We start from the raw sequence: 26301 nt of genomic DNA, 5'->3' as shown, positions 1-26301 counted from the left end.
TATCATCTCCACTTGCTAGACAGGAAAACCAAAGCTCAGACAGGAAGTGGGATGACTTTGTCAGGGTCCCACGGCTGCACTTGGCTGCCAGTCACTCTGTTGGGATGAGATGCTAGAAGGTCATGCAGGATGCTGCTGGGGAGGAAAGGTCACAGTGAAGTCCGAGAAGGCTGCCTGGAGGAAGATGCATCTGAGCTGAAGAGTTAGCCAGGGGAAGGAGGCGAGGAGAGGCCTCCTGGGCAGAGGGCAGTGGATATGCAGAGGCCCGGCAGCAGCGAGCATGGTGTAGCTGGGGGACCAACGGTACATATTTGACTGCGGTTTGAGCATGTGAGGGAGGACTGGTGAGTGAGAAGCTCAAGAGGAGCCAGGAGCCAGACCCCAGCAGGGAGGGGAGGTTGGAAGCCGGGCCAAGGCTCCTGCTTTTTTCTGCCAGTTCCATGGAGCTAGTGTGTGAAGGAGGAGAGTGACTGGACCATATCAGTTAGTTTAATTTTTTTTTTTTTTTAAGATTTTATTTATTTACGAGAGAGAGAATGAGAGACAGAGAGCATGAGAGGGAGGAGGGTCAGAGGGAGAAGCAGACTCCCCGCTGAGCAGGGAGCCCGATGTGGGACTCGATCCCGGGACTCCCAAGATCATGACCTGAGCCGAAGGCAGTTGCTTAACCAACTGAGCCACCCAGGCGCCCCCATATCAGTTAGTTTAGAAAGTTCTGCTTGGAGCCAGCTGGGAGATGAGGGACTGGGGTGGGGGTGGTGATAATCGGAGATCAAGTGGGTCAGGGGGCCAAACCCGGAGGCTTCCAGGAGGAGGAGGGGAGGGGCAGAGCCTAGGACACCCCCCCTGAGGGGCAGAGGTGACAGAGGCTGTCACATGGTGGGGGGTGGAGAGAGGCGTGGTCAGCAGTTTAATGTGTGGCCCGGGTCAGGGAGTAGGGAGGAGGTTGCTAGCCAGGTTTGGGGCTTGGGTGTGGGCTGCCCTCCTCAGCAGCACTGAGGCAGTTGGTTGGCAGCACTAGGTAAGGCTCTCAGTGCCTCCCAGGGCCCCCAGGCAGGTTGAGTCAACAGCGGGCCAAGTAGGGGAGTGTTTTCCAGCTCCCTGCATGTGTGGGCATGTCTCCTCTGCCAGCACATTAAGGGAGCTCGGCCTGGGACTCTCTGGTCCAGACCAGGGTGATTGATTCATGGGCTGGCAAGGGATGGGAGCCAGGCCTCAAGGAGGTGGCCCAAGAAAAGAGGAAGAGGCCCTGAGGGGGTCAGGAAGATCTGGGTTCGAGCCCCAGTTCTGCTGCCAAATGGCAAGCTGCTTCCTTTCTCTGGCCTCAGTCTCTACATCTATAAAATGGGGGTCCCAGGGCTTATTCCACAGCGTGCTTATGAGACACAAAGAAGATCATTGATAGTATAGAGGTGCCGGGGTGGCTCAGTCGGTTAAGCATCTGCCTTAGGCTCAGGTATTGATCCCATAGTCCTGGGATCAAGTCCCGCATCGGGCTCCTTGCTCAGCGGGGAGTCTGCTTCTCCCTCTGCCGCTCCCCTCTTGTGCTCTCTCTCTCTCTCTTACTCACTTTCTCTCAAATAAATAAATAAATTCTTTTAAAAAAAAGATAGAGCCTTGAGAACTGGGTAGTGCTGGGCTTGTGTCCATGTCGACGACACTGGATGACACTGTTTATGTTTTAGGGGGCAGCAGTTGTGGTTTTTAAAAAAACATTTTATTGTAGAACAGTTTAGATTTATAGCATTATTGAGAAGATAGTTCAGAGAATTCCCTTACAGCACACACCTGGCTTCCCCTGTTATTAACATCTTAGATGGGACATTTGTCAAAATCAATTAGCTGATACTGATACATTATTACTAACTGAAGTCTGTATTTTATTCAGATTTCTTTCACTTTTACCTAATGTCCCTTTTCTGTTCTGGGATCCCATCTAGGACACCCCATTACATTTAGAGTCCTGTCTCCTTAATTCCTCGTGGCTGTGACAGTTTCTCAGACTTGGCTTGTTTGATGACCTTGACAGCTTTGAGGAGGACTGTCGGGTATTTTGTAGAATGCTTCTTCATCAGGATTTGTCTACCATTTTCCTCCTTATTAGGCTGGGGGAACGTGTGTTGAGAAGGCAGGCCAGAGAGGTAAAGTATCACTTTTGTCACATTATCAAGAGTACCTACTCTCCCTGGACTTATCGCTGTTGATGTTGACCTTGGTCAGCAGGGAGTCTGTTATTTTTGTCCTGAGCAACGCGGCACGGCTAGAATCAGGCCAGTGTTGGCTGAACAAAGGCCAAGATCAGGTATGTGGGCAAGGGTAGGGGCGCCTGGGTGGCTCGGTCGGTTAAGCGTCCGACTCTTGATCTCAGCTCAGGTCTTGATCTCAGGGTCATGAGTTCAAGGCCCACGTTGGGCTCCATGCTGGGCATGGAGCCTACTTAAATAAAAAATTAAAAAAATAAAAAATATATGGATGAGAGCAGAAGTAAATGGGAAAGGTGGTGGAGGAAAATAAAGAAAAGCAGGTATGAAGCACTGGGATGCAGTGCTGTCTACCAGATAGTCTATAACAACCCTTTCTCCAGATGAGGAAAATGAGGTCCCAGAGGGGAAATGACATGGGCCCAGGATCCTAGGGTTGGGCCCAGGTCCGTCTTGACTGCCTCACCCCCACTGCTGAATAAGTACCTTGACACTGCATTCCCCGGGGAGTGGATGAGGGAAGGGGCGTTCCTGCTACAGGTTTCTTCTAATTTACTTTATGCTGCAAAGGATTCATGATGGGTTATGACCAAAACTCATTCAATAAGATAATACGCAATCGAAATGGAAAATCAGGATCAGAGAAAACAGACTGAAAAATGTGGACAAGGAAAAGGCTGAACATAAAGACCAGGAAAGTGTCCATAAATGAGTGTCTGATTTGGCTGTCAGTTTCCTGGCAGCCAAAGGAAAAAGGGATCTGGGCCAATTCCTAGGATTCCTGGTATCAAAATAGGAACGTTGTGGTAAATCTAAAACGAAATTAATCAAATGGAAATTTCTCCTCTAAAAGACCAAGCAATGTAATAGATGACATAATAGTAATAATAATGTCACATGGTATCGCCTTTAGGAGTGACAGCCATACTTTTACTATCTTGTCCCTTGCCTGAAATTGTTCTATTTGATTTTACATGATTGTCCTCAAGCAACTAAACTCTACTATTTCTTCTTTGTTGAAGTCACAGATACTAATGCCCTTGTGAAAACCCGGGATACAAGTTAACTAGTTATCTATATACCAGGTTGTGTGCTGGGTGCTGGGCCTGGAAAGTAGTAAGAAGATTGTTGCCCACCCCCCAGGTCCTCTCCATCCCAGGCGTGGAGATGCCCAGACAAGGCCTGCACATAATGCAGGTGCCGGGGAAGGAAGTAGGAAGGGCTTCATGGAGGAGGAGGTAGGCCAGAGATGGAGAGCAGTAGTGAGGAGGGGCCCAGTCTTGGGAGACAGGGTATCAGCCGCTGGTCCCTCGGGGGTGGGGACCAAGGCTTGACGTGCATCAAGGACCCCATGGACTCCCATTGAGTGGTCGACCCCTGCGGGGCTGGGTAAGAGTCGGGGTGATGACCACACACCTGAGGGGCATATGGAGGATGGACCTGGAGAGGGAGGAGTTCAGAGTTCTTTCGGTGGTGGGGATCAATGGAAGGTTTTTGAGCCTTGCAGTGTATAAGTAATGATGGAATGAAGAAGAACAGCTAACACCTGGTGAGCACATGCTGTGTGTCGAGCACTGCTCTAAGCACTTCTTCTGTATTAACTCCCTTAAGGATGACAACAGTCCTGGGTCTGAGCCTCAGTGGCTCAGTCGTTAAGCGTCTGCCTTCGGCTCAGGTCATGATCCCAGGGTCCTGGGATCAAGCCCCGCATCGGGCTCCCTGCTCGGTGGGAAGCCTGCTTCTCCCTCTCCCACTCCCCCTGCTTGTGTTCCCTCTCTCGGTGTGTCTCTCTCTGTCAAATAAATAAATAAAATCTTTAAAAAAAAAAAAAGGATGACAACAGTCCTGCGAGGGCGGTACAGTGATTATCATCCCCATTTTCCAGATGAGACAGCTGAGGCACAGGGAGGATGCAGACCTCACTTGCGCAAGGTCACACAGCTGGGAAGTGGCCCCGTGGGCATCTGAACTGAGGCTCGGATCTAGAGCTTCTACCCACTCTGTTGTTGTGCCTATTGAATAACAGTATCGGACTGACACATAACGTGAGTGCGTGTGAGATGACCTATAAGGACTTCACGGGTCCCAGCCAACCATGAGCCCCTAAGGCAGGAACTGACAGAGCAGAGGCTCAGAAAGAACGTGAAAACAGCTTGGAGGGTGTAGCCAAGGAGTCGCAGGCCTGTGAACTTCACTCGGGACTGCTCTTCTTGCCTGACACACTCCAAGGTTCCTTGAAGAACCCCCGCCTTGGGCAAACCGATGGCGAGAACCATCTGAGTGATTAACGCCAGTCGCCGCAAATAGGATCACACCGGGTGTCACTGGGCCAGAGAGCCTTTGTTGTCAGAAACATGTGAACGTTTCTAATATTTCTCACTTCTGTTCACCCCAGGCCGTTGATTTCCACAGGGTGGGGTTTCCAGAGCGGGGCACCGTCACAGGCCCTCTGGTTCATACTTCCTTCTCTGTGCAGTGGGAGGCCTGGGGCGGGGGGCCGAGCTGTGGTTCCCACTTTTCCGAGCTCGGTCTCCACCTTCGCGGGAGCATCAGCCTCTGAGGGGTCCAGGGGAGGAACAAGCAGATCAGGGCAGACTCCCCACAAAGCAGCTGTGTTCTCCTTTCCCTGAAGCCCGCACTGCAGACAAGGCGATGGGAACGAGCGTGGGCTGCCCAGCCAGCTCGGTGCCTGGACTCCGTGAGGGCCCCGCCTGAGGAAGCAGCTCCCCCTTCCCCAAAGAGCACAGGACTAAGAGTGCGGGACCCCGGTTCGGGGCCCAACTCTGCCACATCCTAGCCATGTGGCTGGGGTACTCGGAGGGAGCAGCATGGGGTCAGGCGGGCAAGCATTCACCTCCTGGGCCACTCACTCTCCAGCCAGGTGACCTGGGTGGGGAGGGAGGGGCGCTGTCGAGTCCTGCCTCCTCCCTCATCCTCAGTCTTCTCATCGGGAGCCCGGCAGAACGTCTTGGGATCAGGAGAGCTACATTTTGTCAGGCAGCACAGAGCAGGTTTCCTGTCTGCCCAACACCTCCCTCCCACTTCTCCTGTAACATGGAAGTGATGAGGCTGAGGCCCCAGGTGGGTATGGGGACCCAACAAGACAGGGAATGGAAGGCCCCTTCCAGCTCTGGGTGGGTGCAGATAGAGGGCCGCCATCGTTGTTGGAGTGGCACTCACTCACAGACTGGGGCCTCTGCGCTCCTCACCGAGCCAGCCAAGCCGCTTCCGCGACTCAGGTGGGTTCCGTTCACTGCAGAGCCCGAGGCAGGCGCTTTAGGAGGGCCACCTCGTCTTTTGTGCCCTGAAAAATAAACAGCTCTCCGTCTGAGCGGATTTCTGCTTGGGAGGTATGTGAGCTTCCTTCATCGTCTATCCACAAACAGGCTGCAGTGGGACGGACGGCCCCCGTGGCCTGGCCTTGGCCCCCGGGATGGGCTTCCAGCCTCCCTCCCTTGCCTCCCGCCTTTGCTCCAACACGCATGGAGGCTCCAGCTGCAGACTTGGCCCTGTGGGAGACAGGGCCTGAGGAGCCCTGGCCCCTGCCTTCAGGGTCCTCCCATTTAGAGTGCTATGTGCTTCAACAGAAGGAAGCATGGGGTGGGGGCCTGGGTGGGAGGGGACACTGAGCCGGGGACAAGAAGCCTCCTTGTCTGGAGGGTGATGAGGAGAGCTTCATAGAAGGGGTGATCTCTGAAATGAGATAGAAGGAGGAGGAGCCACTGCCTCTGTACCCAGGCAAGTTACCTGCCTGAGCCTCAGTTTCAGGCTCTGTAAAAGGGGCCAATAATACTCAGAGGGAAGGGCGAGAGGCTTAAATGGGAGGATGGATGTGATAGAACTGACAAATGCCTCATACCCCTAGGTGTCTCTGAAACAATAGCTGCTGTGCAGGCTGGGAAGCTGTGTGGTGAATTGAACTTCTTTTTCAAGGGTCTTTTCCTCGGGCGGTTGACACCTGTTACTTAGTATAAGCAAGTGTCCTGGTTTCAGAAAAAGTCCAGCCGTAACTCAGCATGAAGTGAAGAAGCCTTCTGTCCCTCTGTCTCCAGTGGGTAATGGGAAGTCCCCTACCCGCTGGGAGTGAGGCAGGAGTCTCCAGAATTAAAATTCTCCCCAAGTACCCCACCTCCCCCAGTCCTGTGCCTGTTCGATATGTTTCCTTTGTCCTTGGACATTGCAAAATTAGATTGTCAAGGACTTAAGGGCACTGCCCCAGAGTAATTTTCACGTCCCCTCCTCTTGTTCCACCATTGATTTGAACTATTGAGCACCGATAGTATGCGAGGTGATGGGGATTCTCTGTGCCAAACAAGGTCCTAGCTCTGATAAAGTTCATAATGCTTGCGGGGTGGGAGGGGTGGGATCAAGGTAAAATAAAAGAATAACAACAGACTGCAGTAAATACCATAAAGGGGAAAAATGGGGTGTGTAACAGTATTTGAGGGGCTCCTTAGAGTGGTCAGGACAGTGGAGGAGGTGATGATTTAAGCTGAGGTCTGAAGCCAGAACTGGCCATGGGAGGAGTAGAGATGAGGAAAGAATGTTCCAGATAGAGGGGATAGCAGCTGTAAAGATCTTGAGGGAGGGGAGAAACTTGAGAATCTGAGGAACTGAGTGAAGGCCAAAGAAGTTGGGACCTGAGTGAGCGAGGTGGAGAGCAGCACAAGATGAGGGTAGGCAGGGGCCGTGGGCAAACTGGTAAAGGGCTGAGAGGGCCAGAGTAGAAGCAGGAGGCCTCCAGGAGCTGTCGCTGTGACCCCAGGCAGTCACCCCACCCCTCTGAGCCAGTTCCTGCACACACGTGTGTGGCTGTGGGAACCAAATATGGGAATGAACAGACGTGCACTGTGGGAAACTGAAAAATGTATAAATGAGGGGGATTCCAGGTCTCACTGGAAGTGGAGGGTCCTTCGGGAAACTTCTGGGTTAGACTTCTCCGAGGTGGGAGGCAGAGTGCTGGGTACCTAGAGTTCCTACCTGAGCGCCTGCTTGAGACTCTTGCCTCCTGAGACTGAAGGTGGAGGGATGGGTCACCTTCCTGGTTCTTGACTAGCCCTAAGCCTCTGGAATTTTCTGAAATTCTCTGGCTTAAAATCCCTGAGCTAGAGGAAGGGGGAAATGCGAGGGGAGACACCTGCCTTTTTTATTCCACCTCTCCCCCCCGCCCAATCTTTCTAGCTCTGATGGGGAGGCTTACTTGAGGCACCTAAGGGCCACTGGTGGGTGGAACCTTTCTCTTGACAGTTGTGGTCCAAATTGGGGGCATCTTCCTAATCCTCGACTCCTGCTATCTGCCAACCCCCTAACTGAAGGGAGACGTGGGGCTTCCCAGGAGGAGGTGCTGCTGCGAGACCCCCTCCCTCCGGCTAGGGGCTGGCCGGGGGGGACCTCCACGTACCCCGGGTCGGGTCGCCCCCGTGGGGCCATGGAGGGAACCGGCAACCGCGCGCCGGTCAGGCCCCGCCCGCGAAGGTGGCGCGTTGTCCGGCCCTTCCCGGCCAGCCTGTCGCGCGGCGGTACGCGGTGGCGGTGGGGACCAGGCGTCGCGGGGCGCAGCATGCGGAGCTGGTGGCCGCCGCGCTGCGGGCGCTGGGGGTGAGGCGTCGCGTTGCATAAGCGGGATGGCGGGGGGGGGGAAGGGGAGGGGGCGGAGGAAGGCGGGACCCCCCTCCCCTGCCGCGGGCCGGTCCGTGGGCCGGTCTCGGTGTCCCGGGCGGGGCGGGGCGCGCAGCGGCGCCGGGGCCGCTTCCCCATTCTCCCCATTCGCCTGAGAGCCATGGAGGCGCTGAGGGAGTCCGTGCTCCACTTGGCTTTGCAGATGTCGACCTACAAGCGGGCCACGCTGGACGAGGAGGACCTGGTGGACTCGCTGTCTGAGGGTGAAGTGTACCCAAACGGCCTGCAGGTAGGAGCCCTGGCCGGCTGCGAGCCCCCAGGCAGCCGGGCATGCGCGCTGCTCCTCCCCCGCCCCCACCCTGCCAGCCCGAGAGGGGGCCGTGCCAGGCTGGCACAGCTCAGGGCAGCTCTGGGCTCCGTGAGGGAAGATGCCTTTCCGGGGCAGAAGTGCCTCCAAGGCACTGGGCTCCTTCCACCCGGGTCCCCTCCCCAGCTCTGACTGTCCCCCAGTCCTCGTGCCACCTGCCAGTGGAACTACAGCCCCTTGGCAGAGTTGAAGCACCCTGTAGAACTGAACTGGACCAGTTACCTTCCACAGGAAAGGCAGTCCCTGGGTGCTGAGGGACTTGCCCAGGGTCACACAGTCCAGTGACGGCAGAGTTTAAAACTGTCCCAGTTTTAATGTGGAAAGCGCTGTGTCCCTGGAAACCTCTCAGTGCTGGGCAAACCAGGCTGGTTGGTCACCCTATCTGGTAGGCATGGCCCCCTTCTTCCCCTTTCCCCCAATACCTGAATTTTCTGCAGGGAGGAACCCATCTCCTGCCCCCTCTTTCCCTGCCCCCTTGCAGCCTACTCCTGAAACCCAATTCCTCCTCTCCCCAGGGTCTGTCCCTGTGGGACTCAAACATGCCCACCACCTTCCTACCTTGTGGCAGAGCAGTGAGCATGGCTGCTTCCTGCTCTTCCCTCCCTGCAAGGCTGAGCTGGGACAGTGTTGAACAGGACCTCAGCCCTGTGGTGGGGTTTGGACCCAGGCAGGTGAGCGGGAGCGAGTCAGAAGTGTCAGGGACACTCAGGGGGGCCCTTGCTCTAGCTCCTGAGAAACCAGCCCGGGGAGAGGAGCAGGGCATCTCAGTCCTGGAGAACTTCTGCCAGGTTGACCAAGGGAGGCATTGGGGAACATGTTGGGGCCACCCAGTGAACTGACACCAAATCACAGTTCATCCAGAGAGCAAGCTTAGGGTGCTTGGAAATGCAGTCTGCCGGGCCCAGTCCTACTCAGGCATACCTCTTAGAAGCTGGAATAATAATACAGCACTGATGGAGTCCTTCCTCCAGGCTAGGTAAGTAGCCCAGGGAGATCCGAACTCGACTCCAAGTGGTCTGCCCACTGGGATATGGCACCCTTACCTATATCTTCCCACTTAACTTTCAGGACCACCCCTATGAGCTGTAGGGATTACTGTTCCCGCTTACAGATAAGGAAACAGGGCCTGAATGGAGATACAACTCACCTTAGGTCTCAGAGCTAGAAATCTGAGAGTGAGATCAGCACAGTCTGTCTAGAACCTCTTCCCTGGGACCCTTCTTGAGAGGCTAAATCCAGCAGGAAATTAGATTTCTGTGGCAGGCACTTTTCCCTTCACAAATCAAAACAGAATCTAATCAGCAATCTTTTCGGTGTCATCTTGCACAGAAGGTTCTAAATATATCAGCACAAAAGTGTTTCAGAATTCACAACAAAATAATAGGCCATGTTGTCATCACCATAACATAACAGTAGCCCACATGGGGATAGCCTTTTTCAGGTCACAAAATGTGTTCATCTGCCTCCGGGGCTGCCTGGCAGAGTGGAAGCAGCCCAGTCTCCTAAGCTGGGGTCCCCAGTGTGAATTCTGACTCCGCCGATGGTCTTGGGTGCTTAACCACTGAAAGCACAATTCCCTCGTCTGTAAAATGGGATTTAGAGAAAGTAAATGTAACGCCTCTTATGGGGCCTGCTAGGATTATTGTTGTTTTTATGACCTGTGAGGTCAGGGCCCCGTGGCTATGTTACAGATGATGAAGCTGAGTCTCAGGTTGGGGACACTCCTGGGGTTACAGAGCTATCATGTGTTTTGGAGTGCAGTGTTGCTGTCCCTACACCGATCTGCCAAACTGGGTGCATTGCCTACTTTTTATACAGGCAAAGCCAAAAAGGTTGCCCCAAGGAGTTGGGGCATTTCCGTGGGTACCCAATCCGGCTTCCCTTGAGCTACCATGACTTCTCCAAAGCAAGTATGAACGAGCCAATGCTTGAATCGAGAACTTGTTCACCTCAACTTATGAAGCTGAGTTTTCTACTAATTTTGTTTTTAATCATTGGAGTTTTTTCCTCCCAATATAAAGACTTTACATGCTTATTTCTGAAAAAAAAAAAAAAAAAAAGTCAAATACTAAAAAAAAAAAAAAAGATTTAAAAAGAAACAGTAATCCCAGCACTTGGAGATAACCCCTTCTGGTTTTCCACATTTGCACACGTATATTTATAAACATAATTGAGCTCACTCTAAGTACACGATGTTGTGCTGTGCTTGTTTCATTTAATGCCCCTTCATGAGCATTTTTCCTGTTGTTTAAAAACTCCCAAAACATGCTGTCATTAAAAATTATAATGCCTCAGGGCGCCTGGCTGGCTCAGTCAGTAGAACATGTGACTTCTGATCTTGGAGTTGTGAGTTTGAGCACCATGTTGGGCGTAGAGGTTACCTAAATAAATAAATACATAGATACATAAATAAACGTAAAAAAAATTAGTGCCTCACGGTACGAGTATATAATAGTATATGTACTCAATATGCTAAGTTTGGACAACAGGCCCAGTAACTAGCATTGTAGGTGACCATCCCTTAGCCCTTCGGATAATTTCCTATGAGCTGATGCTGGAAACACAACTGCTCCTTCAAATTTAAGATTTTTAAAATGTCCCCCATCCCCTCCTCCCAGATCTCCCTCTTTGATGGGCAACTATAAAAATAAGCTACTTGATTTTTCATGATTTTGAAGCCCATTGGTTTTTTAGTGTATTTTTTAAAGATTTTATTTATTTATTTATTTATTTGTGAGACGGAGAGAGAGAGAGCACAAGCACGGGAGCGGAAGAGGGAGAGGGAGAAGCAGATTCCCTGCTGAACAAGGAGCCTGATGCAGGACTCGATCCCAGGACCCCAGGATCATGACCTGAGCCGAAGGCAGACGCTTAACTGACTGAGCCCCCCAGGCGTCCTGGGGTTAATATTATTAATCGACAGTTGTTACAAAGATTGAAATGAGGCTGTGTAAGTGAAAGCCTTGTGCATAGTGCACAGAAAATGGATTTGGTTGCTGTTGGGATTGTTACCATGACTCACCAGGCAGGAGGTCTCAGTGATGCCCTAAATATAACCACCTTGCTCTTGGGAGCCTCTGCTCTGCTCAGACCGGCTGCCTGTCCCTCACCCCCCACCCCAGCACATACCATTTTGGTGGCTCAAAGGGAATCAGCTAAAGTGATACCCGCAGCCTAAGCTGGGGAGCAGGCGGCCATGACTGCTACCAAAGCCTTTGAAACTCATCCTTTTGCTTGTAAAAATCAATTTCTTCAAGAGAAGGGAAAGCTGAGATATTTCATTCTTAGTGGTGATTTTTCTCATCCCCCCACCCCATGCCACACACAGGGCTGTCCTTCAAGGGTGATTTCAGGGACAAGCCCACTTAGTACTTTAAAAAGACCTCTGTGCTCACTAGGATTCTACCTGTTTGAGCCTTATACTCCTGGCTTTCTAGTTCTTCTAGAATCTGAGATGGTCAGACCTGGGATGGTTATCTAGCTTCCTCATTTTAAAGATGGGAGATTGAGGCCCAGAGGCGGCCCAGCGACACACACAGACACACACACACGCACACACATGGGGTCTTGAAAGGTCAAGGCTGACCTTTAACCTCCCTTTTCCCATGTCATGGGCAGCTGGGTGTTCCTTCTGGGAAACAAAGAGAGCTGGAAAGTGCTTCTTCTAAATACTAGACTTTGGTTCCTGTGTCGATGGCAGGAGTCCCTCCCCCATAGCGGGCACTCGTGTAAGCTGTTACGGGTCATTGGAAGAGAGTCAGGCATGGGGGTCTGGGGGACAGGTAGGACTCAGGGAGGAGGTGGGGAGGACAAGAAGACATTATAGTTTTGCTCTGGGCTGGCCCCAGTGGCCTCAGCTGGAAGTCCACTGTTATAAAACCTTTGCTGGAAGAAACTCCCCCAACCTAACCCCTTCATGGTAGCTGGGTGCTGCCCTGGGCTGGGCTCTCATGGTCTGTCTGCTCTGAGAGGCTGACTTGAAGCAGGCAGCCTGGTCACCCTGCCAGCCCTCGTCGGGTGACCAGGCTTTTGGGCTGCAGGGGGTGGGCTCCCTGCCAAACCCTTGGCCAGACTGACTCCTGTTTGCCTCTCAAGGCAGCCCAGGTCGCTGGGGGCCCTGGCGGTGGCTCAGCAAGGACCTCTGCCTCCCTTCCCGACCCCCTGCTTCCTCTGAACCCCAGGCTTTGCCCCGCTCCCCACCCCTTCTCCTGCTGGCTTGTCTCCTGGGCCCCAGGCAGCCGTGTCCCATGTCCCGTCCTTGCCTGCAGAACTCGTTCTTGCTGTAAGCCTAGGTGAGCCAAGCACTCACTTCTGTAACCAAATATTTATCCCTCATTAGGGCTTTGTTCCCTTGGCTGTGGAAGCTCTGGGAACCTCTAGGTTGGACAGCTCAACTGTTTCTCTCTCTCTCTTTCTTTGGCTTTGTCTGTGTCTTTCCTCTTTTGTCTCTCTCTCCACCTCTCTCTTTTGAGGGCATCCTTTTCCTTCGGTCTCATTCTCTGTCTGCCTCCCATGATGATAAATAGGATATTAAGCCCACCCGTGAGCTGAGCGTTTACAGTAATTCTCAGCTCCATCTCCCAAGCATCAGCTCTGCTCCTTGGCCGATGGCCACTCCCAAGTTACCTCTCCTGAGACAGAGTGGGCTGCCTGCCACTAATCCTCTCACCCTCCAAGCCACTGCAGACCAGTCTCTGGTGATCAACGTGCTCTCGTTTCCAAAAGGAAAGAGAAAGCACTCGGGTCCTCCCCTTGCTGTGACCTCAGCTTGCTGGATGCTCTGAAGGAGGCAGGGCCCGGAACACAGGGCTCAGAGAGAAGGGCCTCGCAGCATGGCCCCATCCACTGCACCAGGAATTGGATGACTTCTCCTGGAAAGGCCTCTGGGGGGGACTTCTGCCCCAGGGGGATGCCTCTGGATTCCTTCTGCCCTCAGAGAGGAGGCTTGTCAAGAAACCAGCAGGCCCTCAGCCAGTCAGCACGAGTTGAGCAGAGAACATTACAAAGGTTAAAAACCCCATTTTCAAATTCTGTTTGCCATTTCTTCCTGGAACTGAATTTCTAATTTAATTTGGACTTAATTCTGATTCACTTTTGCAGTGAACACCATCTGTTTGCTTGACACTAAACAATGAGGCTCAGCTCGACTTTCTGCTCCTTGGGGGCAGCGTGGCCATGGGGCTGAGGCTGAGGGTTCTGGAGAGAGATGGGTTTTCTCACTGTTCCCCCTCCTCCCCCACTTCCTGTGTTTCTTCTGGAGCTGATACCGGTGCCTACTCTTTAGGACGTTGTGAAGATAGAATGGCATCATCCAGCAACAAAACAGAATTAACGCGACGCCAGGCACATAGAAAGCACTCAGGTGTTAGCTACCTTTTTTCCTCTTTTTTCCTTCCCTCTGTTCCTCCTCTCATCTTCTCCCTTCCCTTCCTCTTCCCTCCCTTTCACCTGACTCCCCGCACCCTGGTGGCGCTCCTTCCGCAGATGCAGATGCAGACCATGAGGTGTGCCTTCTTCCCCAGGCCTGCCGGCTGTCCTCCCTGGCTTCCGAGAGCCGGCACCAGGCGGAGGGGTGCCTTGTAAACTGAGAGCCCCTCTCCGCCTCTTTGCCTGTCACCCCTCTCCCCCTGTGCTGGGCCATGAGGGCCCTCAGGAGGAGGCAGCCAGTGAGGCAGGCCAGGGCCAGGGTGGCAGGAAGAGGGAAATGTCAGTGCTTGCTTCACATCCTCTGGGACTCCTCTGAATAGCAGTTCCCAAGGGGAACTGTGTGAGAAAATGCATGCCGAGGAGAAAGCACTTTATAAACCTGCCAGCGCTGGGAACATGTTAGCACCGCCCCAGGCTGACTCTGCACCAGGCCCTCCGGGCCCAGAGTTTTAACTTCACGGGAGTAGCACGCTCAGAAGCTTCGTGGCTCACTTTTTTTTTTTTTCCCCTCATTTCTCACATTTTTAAAACCATTCTTCAGAAAGGGGTTTTGGACGGTGGCAGCCTTCCTTCTACCTGACGCAGCTGTTTGGGTCTCGGAGCCGCCTGGCCCTCCTCGGAAATATGACTAGGCCCCAAGTTCCTTTTGTTGGTTTTAGAACACAGTTTTTTTTTTCCACAAAAAGTTCTCATGTTCCCCTTTCTCTGGTGCCACAATTCCCATTCATTTCCTGCCCAGAAATTACGCAGTGGTGACCATGAGGCTGCGTGGCGCCCTTCCCTAAGGTGACCAACCTCAGATCCCCACGTGTCAGCGTGAGGCTCCCTGAGGGCTGTGACCTGGCTCCCGGGGACAGGCACCCCCTCAGCTTTTGGGGGGGCACTTGCAGGTCAGAGTCTGAGTTTCCTCATCTCCCCTGGCAGCTGTGGGTCACCGCCCTGCATGCCCACACCCCAACAAGCCTTATTCCCTGCACCTTGGTCTTTCCAAAGGGGCAAATCCAATCTATGTCATCCCAGCCCTCCAGAAGAAGTCCACGTTCTTTAAAGGGGCTAAAGGGCCCCATAGGATCTAGACCTTGCCTCCTCTCCCCTTTCCTTCCCCATTCACCTGGCCAGCTCCTACTTATTCCTCAAGACCCAGCCCAGGCATCCCCATCTCCAGGAAGCCTTCCCTGACTGGACCCCACCCACCCTCCACCCCAGTCTGTTTCTTTATCTGCCTTCCTGCTGGACTGTGAGCAGCGGAAAGCAAGGGAGTCTGTCTTCCTCTCGGTATTTCCACCATGGTGGCACATGACCGCAGTGTCACTGAGCCGAGCCCCACCTTCAGGGACCCCTCCTGTCCTGTGGCCCAGGCTTTTGCAGGAAGCACCTCTTGCAATGGAGGAGAGCCCTGAACTGGCCTCGGGTGTGAAGGCCTGGGCTGAGGGCTCTGAGTGCCGTAGGCCAGTATGTCCCTCCTCAGCCCCGAGGGCCCCGCCACGCCCTCTACTTCCCCTCATTGTGCCTCCCTTCCTGTTTAGCTAGACTGTTAGGCTGGGGACATTTTTCCTCCCTTTGAGGACCTGCCTGAATGGAGCTCCCTCTCCATTGCATCTCCCCTGACATCTCCCAGATGCCCGTCTCTGATCCCCTGGTGGGCTCCAGAATCAACAGACTTGGGTTCAAATCCCAGCTCTCCCCATTTAGCTGTGTGACAAGAGGCAGGGGCCTCACCTCTGTGAACTTGTTTCCTCATCTGTAAAAGAGAACTAATAACACAGCCCTCATGGGACCATGAGGGTGTAATGAGCAAAGGATGTCCGCGCTCCTGGGAAGTAGGAGCTGTGGCTATAACATCCTGGCCTGCTGGTGTGGGGGCTCTGAGAACAGCCCAGCTGGACGCTCACTGGATGCCTGCAAGTCCAAACATCCTGTTCTTTTTTGAACTCCTTGCTGGAGAAACAGGGAAAAGCTGTTCTTTTTTTTCCCTTCTACCCGTATCGGGTAACACAAAAAACACAAGTCCGGCTGGGTTGAGCTGCTTGAGTCTGGTGTTTAGGAGCTAATCCGAGCTGCTGAGCAGGGTGGCAGTTCCTTTCCTGGATTAGGACCGATTCTGTGGGAACCGGACCACCCCTGAGGCAGGGGGGCGGCCCTGATGGCTCCCCGGGGCCTGGGCCTGCCGCGGAGCCCCTTGCTCCCGGGGAAGGGGGGCCCTGGGCTCACGTCCTCCCCACCCTTCCTGCCCCCTTCCCTGCAGGTGAACTTCCGCAGCCCCCGGCGTGGCCAGAGGTGCTGGGCTGCGCGGACCCAGGTGGAGAAGCGGCTGGTGGTGCTGGTGGCGTTTCTGGCAGCAGGACTAGTGGCCTGCTTGGCAGCGCTGGGCGTTCAATACCGGACAAGTAGGTGCCTCTGTGTTTTGTCGTGGGCTTGGCTCACTCCTGCCCTCGGCTCTGTCCACCTGGGCCAGAGGGCCTCCCTGCTCAAGCCAGGGCTGGCCTCCAGGGCCAAGGAGAGAGCGAGGTCCGGACGGCTCGGTGCCGAGATGGACTGAAACATGGGAGCTGGACAGTGTGGGTGGTGTAGAGGTTTGGGACATGAGTCCAAACAAACCCTGGCCCAGCAATTTATTGTCTGTGTGACCTCGGGCAAGTCACTTCATCTCCCAGAGCCTCTGTCTTCTCTCCTGTGAATGGGGAAAATGGTGCCCGATTTGGGGCTGGCCCTGAGGATTAGAGATAATGTCTATCACATAGCTGGTGCCTCCTGGGACTTCTTGAATCTTAGCTCTGGGTGCTATTATTGTGAGGAGGTGAGCTGATGAGACTCACAGTCTTGCACCGTCCGCCATCTTTAGTTCCAACAAAATAACAATAATAGCTTCTGTTTACTTAATACTGTCCATGGACCAAATACCACACCTCTTCTTTACAAACATAATCCTGTTTCCTCCTCACAGCAACCCTATGAGGTGTGGTTTTTTGCATCTGAGGAAGCTGAGTCGGTGAGCCTAGGTGACTTGCTCAAGGTTACGTGGCTGGTGCACGAGGGAGGGGGCAGCTGGATTGCAACGCCTTTGTCATTGGGGTGCCCCTGTGTGTTAGAACCTCCAGAGGAGCGGTCCTGCCGTGGCCCAGCTGGCCTCTGGGTGCCTAATCTGTACACGTTGTAGTCACATCTCTGGGTCCAGCCTTGTTTAGCAGTATGACGGGGCCCAGCCAGTCCTGCTGTTGGCGTCTGAGGCTGGCTCTCTGTGTCTGGCTGAGAGTATCCAGCCGAGTACCTCGTGTAGAGTTGATGTTCAGTAAGCACTTGTGGACCTGGAAAGGGCAGAGCCAAGTTAAACAACAAGGATGGGCGGTCTGGCCAATTCCAGGATCTCTCACACCCTTGTGCCCCAACATCTAGCTTTCCGATGGCAGGTGGTCCATCTGGTGGAGCAGCTTCTGGGGCCTTTGCTCAGGGTCCAACCCCACCAACTCGGTCACCTGGTCACTCATCCCATCAGAGAGATTATGACCCTTCCCGTGATCCCAGGCTGCGCCGAGGCTTCCCCACTATAAAGTCGCTGGCCTGCATGGGTGGCCATGCTAGACTCGGAGGGGGAAGGAGTTTGAGGGTCTGGAGAGAGGGCAGGACCTCCCCTCAGTCATCCTTACGTCCGCCTGTGTCAGGCACTCCAGCAGCCAGAGTTGCTCTGAGCCTGCCCTGGGAGCTCCCAGAAACCAGAAGGGAGCCCCCAAGGGCTGGGTCCTAGTGCTCGCGCCCACGGGGGGGTGGGGAAGCACAGGGAGCAGCCTTGCTTCAGCCTCTATCATCCCGGCCCCCTGTGGGCTGCAGAAGAGGTTTCCCCAGCCTGGACCAGGATGAAAGGAACTCTCCCCCTGGGTGACTCTGGGCCGAAGATCTCATGAGCCCTGAGCCAATCCATGTGTCTTCATTGGCAGCCTTGACCCGGGACAGCAGTGGCCACCCCAGAAACTGACAGTAACCTCATGACTGTCAGCAGGTGCTGACATTGGCCACGCCTGAGCAGACATCAGGCTAGTCAAAGCACATTCTCCGATGATTCTAAAAGACCCGTCTCAAAGTCTTGTCTGGGCCCCTAAATACATATTTGTCTACTTTCCCACTGCACCCCCTTTCCAGAGACTTGCAGGCGCTTTACAGACAGCAGCAGTAAAACACACAGATTCTCCCAGAAAATATTCTTAAGTGACTTACTCAGCGTTGGGGCCCACCACCATGCAGACGAGCATCTGTGAGCTAGATTTTGGCTGTTCCTGCTTCTCGACTGGTCATGCACATCCTCAAAGGAAGAAATATTTTCTGCCTCTGCAAGTGGTGCCCAAGTGCTGGACAAAGCTCACTTCATTCACTCACTCATTCAACACACACATACTGGACCGCTGCTAGGTGCCAAGTACATGCTGGGCCAAGGAAATAGAAATGCAAGTAAGGTGCTGGCCCTACCCTCAAGCTCACGTTCCAGTCGGGGAGGGGGACAGGGAGACAGCCACGACACAGCATACTCTGCCCTCAGAGAGCACACAGCCAGGCAGCCAACCGAGGGGCCCAGCGAGGAATGAGGGTCTGGGAAAGTTTCCCCGAGGAGTTGGAGCCTGGGCCGAGTTTTGAAGGTGTTGACCTCCATGTTGATGAGGGGGGCCTGGAAACAAGTAATTGATCAAATATGTGTTAAGTCCCTGCCGGGTCAGGAATAGCTGGTAAAGGATTTACCGAGCACTAAGCGGTTAAACAACCAAGCATTGCTTAAGTACCACCTCGGTGCCTTGCCCTGTACCTAGCAGCTTGGGAGCTTAGTGACCCATCAGGCCTCTCAGGAGGCTGGTTTCTTGTTTTGTTTTTAAATCCCAGTCCCCTTATGATAACCTCAGGAATCAATCAATCCAAATCCCTCCCTGTCTCACGCACACACACGCTGTTTCTGACAGGCCTTGTTCCCTGAAGACAACCCTCTTGCAGTCTATCTCCGGGCATTCCCAACAGCCAAGGTTTGGTCAAGCCCAACTTCCTGCAGTTTGTGGTATAAAAACAATAGGTATTCTTTTCCCTTCCCAAATATGAAGCTCTCTCATAATAGTGAATAGGTTTTTTAAAGCTACACAGAAATCCTCTTCCTCCCACCCTGAAGATTCTGGTACATTTCCCCAGTTGGGGAGTGGGCCGTGCAGCTCGGCTTGAGATGGCCTCCTATGGAGATGCTTAAATGGCACCGGAGCCCTGCCAGTTCCTTTCTGTTTTCGAGCCTGCCAGCTCAGTAATTTGTGACTGTTGTACAGTCCGCTCCAAACAAGTAATCCCCTCAAAGCTACCTTGGTTTTTGTGCTGCCGTGAGACTCCTCTAAGCCCTTCGTCAGCCTGCCAGACGTTGTGCCCGTCATCCGACGTGAAAAAGCCCACAGGCCACCCCAGCCCGGGCTGGTGCCGTGTTCCCCTGCCAGAACTGTGCATCCTTTCCTGCTTTCTGAAGGTTGGCCTGGGGACGTCGGGCCCAGCCACGAAGGCGTCCGCCGTCACTGTGACATCAGGCCTGCTGTGCTTCCTCGCTTCTAGATGGGGAAACCGAGGCTCGGGGAGAGGAGGTCACCTGCCCAAGGCCCACAGCCAGAATCAGAAAACTGGGATCTGAACCCAGGTCTAAGAGCCTCCAGCCCCTGCCCTGCCACACACCTCCCTGTGCGGTAGGGACGCTGAACTTGCCAGAAGGGCCACCCCAGCCCCCGATGGGACCGGCAAGGAGAGGGAGAGGGAAAACAGAGGGAACCCGGCCTTGGAGTAGCTGCAACAGGCCAGAGCTACTTCAGCCTTGGCTCTCCCACTCGGCCGTGTGGCCCGGCTCTGTTCATGCACACAGAGCCTCCATCTCCCCCTCTTTAGCCTGGGCATCACACCTGTATCTGATGTCTGCAGTGAGGCCTGAGTGAGATAACAAATGTGAGTCAAGTCCCTCTTGTTGCCTATGTCAGCCAGGGCCCTGGCTGGGCCTGCGTTCCTAGTCACGAAGCTGGATCTCCCACCACCTTGGGCTGGGCCCCTGTCAAGGCTGTGCAGTTTGGTTCCTTTGCTGGAGCCCACTGACCAACCCCGAGACAGGAGTCCGGCCCCTCTTCTTGCCTCTGGCCTTCCAAGAGCCCTCATCGCCTCTGCCCCATGTCCTGTGAGAACCGGCTCAGAGGAAGTGGATTCATGGGGGGCACTTGTAGTATTTGGCAGCCCTCCCCACTGCCCACCTGCACCGACAACCGGAATCCCTCCTCGGGGAGGCACCTGACAGATGGGGCCGCCCAGGGCCCACCTGTTACCGCTGGGATAGCGCCTCTCCAGGCTCATAGGAGACAGAGTGGAGAGAGGATGGGGCTTGTGCCCCATTGGCCATTGAACAAGCTACTTAGCTTCTCTGTGCCTCAGTTTCCTTGTATATAAAAATGACTTAAGCAAAATGGTCTGTTGAGTTTGTTTCATTTTTATTTCTTTGAGAGTCAGTGAGATAACACTCCTGCCCTGTACTCAGAGGGAATGATCTTTCATAGTTTCTTCTGTTCATTATAGGCTGTCCTTTGCCCTAAGTCCTGGCACCAAATTGTCTGCATCACCCTTTTGTCATGGACTAAATACAGTCAATTTATGTTTGCAGAATGACAGACATTTCTCCTCCGGTTGTTATTTAACTTTTCTTATAAAACGTCTGTCTCTCCAGCTAAATTATTAGCTCTTGAAGGAAAGGACTATGCCTTTTATATCCCTCACCACACACACACACACACACACACACACACACACACACAATCACCACTCGGTAAAGAACCTGGAAGATACTCAGTTATTATTTTGTTGAATGAATGAATGCATGAACAAGTGAATCAATTTGTTGAGCATCAGGGAATAATAAAAAAAAACCAGTGAATATTTGTGGAAGGAAGGACTGATTAAGAGAAACACCTTGGTTCTGGGTACTTTTCAAGCCACAGAAAGGACTTGAGGCAGCTAAACAGAAGTCTTACTTTACAAGCCAGGAAATTGTAAATCTACTGAAATCATTTCTCGGTAGAAGTCTAGCGACCATCCAGCTCCAGATCTGTTTGGTCAGGGCTGGGGCAGGGGCATGGCACCCCAGGCCACTCATACTATATTCCCACAGCCTTCTCCCTGCCCTTCACTGGCCTCTTGTCCTTGACCCCTGCCAGGAACCCCCACGGTGTGCCTAAGTGAGGCCTGCATCTCAGTGACCAGCTCCATCTTGAGTTCCATGGACCCCACGGTGGACCCCTGCCAGGACTTCTTCACCTACGCCTGTGGTGGCTGGATCAAAGCCAACCCCGTGCCTGATGGCCACTCACGCTGGGGGACCTTCAGCAACCTCTGGGAACACAACCAAGCCATCATCAAGCACCTCCTTGGTAAGCACCCCGCAGGGAGCCCCGTGAACGAGCCGCAGAGGAGAGCAGCCAGCTGGACCCACCTGCTCAGGTCTGGTGAAAGGAATCGCTTGACAGAATGGGAAAACCAGAGGCTTTGGAGTAGGTGAACCCGTCAGTCATTGTAAGTTACTTGTCTCTGAGCCTCGGTCTCTACAAAAATGGGACTAATACACAGGGAAGCAAGGCACAACCTAGGTGGTGCGGTCAGTGGTGGTGTAATTGCGTCGTGTGGTGACAGGCGCTCGTGGCACTTGCAGTGAGCAGGGCACAGCGTCTGGGCTTGTGGAAGCACCGTGTGGTACCCCTGAAACTAATATAATGTGCTGTGTCAACTATACGTTAATTTAAAACAAATTTTTTTTCAATGGGACTACGACTACCCAAGCTTGAGAGTTTTGAGAACCGTGAAGCACACGTGTAAAGGGTTCGCACGGTGTGTGTGGCACAGGGAGGTACTAAGCCCTGGTCACTGTGGTCCTTGCTGCTGCGGCTTCAAGCTGTGGCCTGGTTTTGCCCGGCATGGACGGTGAGCTCTGAAAGTTGTGAGCCAAGGGAATCAACGCTGAGCACACTTGATCGGATTTTAGGGTTGTGAGCAGATGAAAGTTATAACAAGTTTATTGGAGGGTTGTCCACCGCAGGCAGGAACATCCCATGGCCTCGCGCTGATTGGACTTGCACGATAAACCGTCTAAGTTAAAGTTCTTCTCTTTGCACCTTGTTAGGCCTTCAGCACCTCTAGTTGACCTTGGTGTTGGTGGTTTTATCCTTAGATTAGAGCCCCATGTCTGTCTTGTTTGCAGGGTTATCCCCGGTTATTGTTTGTTGAATTAACACCTGCCCGTTGGGGTCGTCCACCGCGTGAATTCACAATACCCACCACAACAAATAGAGGTCCTGACTTGAGCCCCTTGGCAGCCAGGACCTTCTCCATCCCTCTCCTGCTGCCCCGGCCCCATCCTGGGACCCTAAATGCTGGGAGAGGCTAGATCATGAAAAGCCATCAGTGACAGAACTTAGATTCAAAAAATCCTTATTAAGTTTTTTAAAAACCTGCAAGATACTCAAAAGTACGTAAAATATCTGAAGATACCCCAAAGGGGACAAATCTCAAAGGGACAGAAACCAGAAACCTTCCTACGAGACAGGAAGAGATACCAATTTGACAATTGCAATTTCAGGCAACTGTGTCTTTTAGAGGACAGTGGAAATGAGCAAACCAGGTTAGGCGACCTCTCCTTTCTTTCCGACCCCAGCCCCGGGTCCAGGAGGGGGAGGGGCACGGCTGCTGGGTAAGACCCGTCCACCATTCTCTCTATTCCCTGCAGCCTAGCCTGGGGCTAGTCTCCCTGAGGATCAGAGCTCAAGGGAGGGCTGTCCGGAACAGCAAGGGCACTGCCTGCTTTATGTTATCTAGGCGCCTTTGAAAGGGGACAGAGCCTTTCATTTCAGAACTAGAAGCTTAACAGGCAAATATGTCTGGGGTAGCCAGACTGGAACTCAGGGATGTCCCTTCTCCAGCACCTGAAGACAGCCTTGGCAGGGACCAACAACCAAAGCGGAGGACAGTCCAAGTAGGATGACAAGGGATACCTATGTGGCTCAGTGGGTTAAGCGTCTGCCTTCGGCTTGGGTCACGATCCCAGGGTCCTGGGATCGAGCCCCGCATCGGGCTCCCTGCTCGGCGGGAAGCCTGCTTCTCCCTCTCCTACTCCCCCTGCTTGTGTTCTCTCTGTCAAATAAATAAATAAAATCTTTAAAAAATAAATTAATTAAATTAAGTTTAAAAAAAAGGAATAATGACAAGTAGGATGACAAGATGGGGCAGAGCCTCTCCTTCGGCCACCAGGGACCTGGGTTCACACCCTACCTCCGCCACTTACTGTGTGATCTCAGGTCAACGACATGATCCCTCAGGACTCCTCTCATCAGTGCGTTGGGTACCGGGCCTCCCCCAGGTTATGAGAATAAAATGGGAAAAATGTATTTAAGGTGCGTTGCCTGGGCCTGGCGTATCATGCCGGCCGCTGTGCATTCGAGTGTTATGGCTGTTGCTCACCTTTGACCTTTGTACAGCACTTTACAGTTTACAGAGCTTTTTGTGGCTGTCATCCTATTTGATCCTGTAGGGCAGGAGCGAGGAAGGTATCGTTTGTCCCATTTGAGAGATGAGGACACTGGGGTCCAGAGCCGTTCTGGAGACAGGCTAGCAGGTGGCACAGCTGGGACTTGTCTGACTCTGTCCAGGCCGTGTGTCCTTTCCCCATCTCACACCACCTCCTCGAGATAGATGGGCACGCGTGGCCCCCCTCCCACCCTGCCGGCAGCGTGGCGCCTGGGGATCTGAAGGGAGGAGGGGAAGAGACTGATGTTTGTTGAGTGGGTGCTACTTGCTACTTTCTATCCACTGCCTCCTTGATCCTCACAACCTCCCTGGGACTCAGGAACTATTGTTCGCATGTTATAGCTAAGGAAACAGGCTCAGAGAAGTTAAGGGACTCTGCTGAGGAGACACTACCAGTCCTGAATGGAGGGGGGCTCCAGCCCTGGGGAGCAGTTAGCACCGAGAGGGGGTGGAGAAGACAGGCAGACGGGCCCTCTAACTTTCCAGTTAGGCCCAGGACTGGCCCTTGTGTGTGGTACCTGCGGATCCTGCTCCAACGAGGACCTTGGGTCTTTGCCAGGACTGAGTCCTTCCCCCTGACTTGCCCCCCAGCTGGCCAGCTGGCCAGCTGGCAGGGCCCAGGAGGAGTGGGCTCCAGTCCTGGCCTCTGGCCTTACATCCATCCCGTCCCTGAGGGTCAAGGTGTAGGTGGGAGCTGTGCTGAGCTGGGCGCGGGACAGCCAGAACCATGCATTGGAGCCCCTGCCCCTGGGACCGGGGTCTGGTGGGAGCAGGAGGCCAGACTGCAGGGTTTTGAAGTCAGGCAGCCCTGGCACGCTAGCTTCTCACTCGTGTGGCCTTGGACAAGTAACCTGGCTCCTCTCCAGCTTAGTTCCATTATCTATAAAATGGGGATAATAGTGCCATCAAATGCAAGGTTGCCGTGAGTACCCGCTTGTATGTGCGAGGCCCGTGTGCTTAGCACAGAGCCTGGCACCTAGTAGGGGCTCGGCAAAGCACAGCCACCCTGCTCGGTGTACTGCGTGAGCTCCAGCCCAGCCCTCTCCCTGACAAGCTGTGTGACCGCAGACAGACCACCCAGGCTCCTCAGCTCTTCGTCTCTAAGGTGGGAACTAACTCAGAGCATTGAGTGGGGATGTTCTAAGGATTAGTGAGGTGGTCGAAGAAAGCCTAATTATTGATTATTTCTCATAGAGGCACTGATGTGGACCTAGTTGTCAGGGAAGGAGGTATAGCATATCCATGACCATGCTAGGCTGTTTACTTGTATTATTTTATTGGAGCCGTGGATGTATATCCCCATTGTACAGATAAGACTCACAGGAAGGAAGTGATGAGACTGAGCTGAGATTTAGCCCCAGAGCTATGGGACCTCACACTTACACTCTTTTTCTGCCGACTTCCCTGAGTCAGCTTCACCATGCAGAGGCCACAGAGCGGCCCAGAAGCATGATTCACCAACCTCCTTTCCCCAGGAGCTGCTTGATTAAGCTCTCCAGTTGAGATGGGATCTGACCAGGGCCTGATGAACATAGTAGGTGAGGTCAGCCCCAGGTCATACTGACCAGGAGCTTCCCCAGAAGGCGTATCCTGGAGTCCCCTCCCTGCCAGGCTCACCCTGGGAACTAGTCTGGAAATGGCCCCTCACCTGTGGGCCTTGATACCTGGGACTTTGGCACCTGGAAACCCCTGAAGGGGCAGGAGGCAGGTGAGTGGGTGACAAAAAATGCAGGAACACGGGCCAGTGCATTCCTGGGCTCAAGGCCAGGCTTGTTTCAGCTTCCCCAAAACATAGGAGTCAGCCAGCAGGCCTCGCGGGAGAGGGGGGAGGGCTGGAGCTGGTGGGGGTTGCAGCGTGCCGGGGGCTACCCAGGCTGTCCAAGCTGGCCTGGGGTGGGCTTCTCTGGCAGGAGAAGGAATGTTCAGAGTGCTGGTGAGGACTGTGTGACCAGGCCAGGCAGAACAGCTGTTACCACCAGCCGGCTGCAGGGCCTCAGACGAGCCACTCCTTTCTCTGAAAGGTGAATTCACAGGGGCCCCCTCAGGGGAAATCCAGACGGATCTGTCGCTGGCGGATTGAACTCTGCCAAGTGCCACTGTGGCCCATCCCTGCAGCCCAGTGGCTGGGAGACGCGACCTCAGCTGCACGAGCAGAGCTGCCTCACCCAGGTTGCTGGCTTGGGCCTCGGGGGCCTTGGGGAGACAAGAGTGTGGCCTCACTTCATCAGGGCAAGGATGCAGTTGCACCTCTCATCCCTAGGCTGGGCCTCCCCTCAGGCTTTCCAGCTCGTGCTCTTAACACAGACTAATCTGCCATCTAGACTACCTGCCTCACCCCCTTCCTATCCTGCAGGACTCTTCTCAAACCTGCTTCCTCTGTGATGCCCTCTGGGGCCACCAAAGGGCTTCTCTGGGCTCGAGCTACAGTTGCATTTTATGTGTCCGTCCTGTGTACTATGTTTTCTTTCCTTTTTTTTTTTTTAAAAAAAAGATTATTTATTTGAGAGAGAGAGTACAAGCAGGGGGAGTGGCAGGCGGAGGGAGAAGGAGAAGCAGGCTCCCCGCTGAGCAGGGAGCCTGACGTGGGGCTCAATCCCAGGACCCCGGGATCGTGACCTGAGCCGAAGGCAGATGTTTAACCAACTGAGCCACCCAGGCGCCCCTTTACTATGTTTTCTAGTACAAGATTAATGCATGCAAAATTAATGCCTGGTTTTTATAACAATTTGAGCATCATGGATTCTACAAGGAATTTGTGGTCTCCCTTCCTTGTACCCCAGCGCCAGGCTGCTGGAGAAATGGAGACAGAATCATTCCATCAGCATTAAATTTGTCCATGTCAGTGACTTGGCAATTAATCATGTAGCCCTGTGCCATCTCTTGTACTTTCATTCTGATTTGTTTTTCTAGTAGTCGCTGTCTAGCTTCGTTACTTCTCCCCATGCACATTGGAAACCCTCTGGACAAGATCCGTGTCCGCCATGCTTTCTGTTCGGTACCATGTCTGCAGCAGTGTGCCCATCTTTCCCGTTCCGGGGAAGGCAGGGGGTGCCCAGGGGCTTCTCCGGGGTGGCTGGTCTGCTTTAGTGCTACCTCCAGTTTTCCGAGCCACCCTGAGGGAAAGGAAAGGAGCAC

The 26301-nt window shown here is 53.7% G+C and overlaps 1 protein-coding gene across 3 annotated transcripts in view; it reads left to right on the top strand.

The window, feature by feature from the left end:
• Positions 1-26301, top strand: part of ECE1 (endothelin converting enzyme 1) — a 113512-nt gene that overhangs the window by 46975 nt on the left and 40236 nt on the right. The window contains exons 1-4 of one of the 3 annotated variants that reach the window (XM_081817656.1): positions 7673-7799; positions 8023-8109; positions 15860-16001; positions 20808-21020. In XM_081817656.1, coding sequence (XP_081673782.1) covers positions 8023-8109; positions 15860-16001; positions 20808-21020 — 442 coding nt within the window. In that variant the 5' untranslated portion in view covers positions 7673-7799. Of the gene's footprint in view, positions 1-7672; positions 7800-7965; positions 8110-15859; positions 16002-20807; positions 21021-26301 lie in introns of those variants that run through there. The other 2 variants (XM_081817657.1, XM_081817655.1) reach the window with 2 other exon arrangements.

The sequence above is a fragment of the Leptonychotes weddellii genome, chromosome 4 (assembly GCF_054177405.1).
Source record: "Leptonychotes weddellii isolate Sample4059 chromosome 4, ASM5417740v2, whole genome shotgun sequence".
In the NCBI taxonomy this organism is placed as follows: Eukaryota; Metazoa; Chordata; class Mammalia; order Carnivora; family Phocidae; genus Leptonychotes; species Leptonychotes weddellii.
Note: the sequence above shows the minus strand (reverse complement) of the source record. Positions and strands in the feature narration are given on the sequence as shown.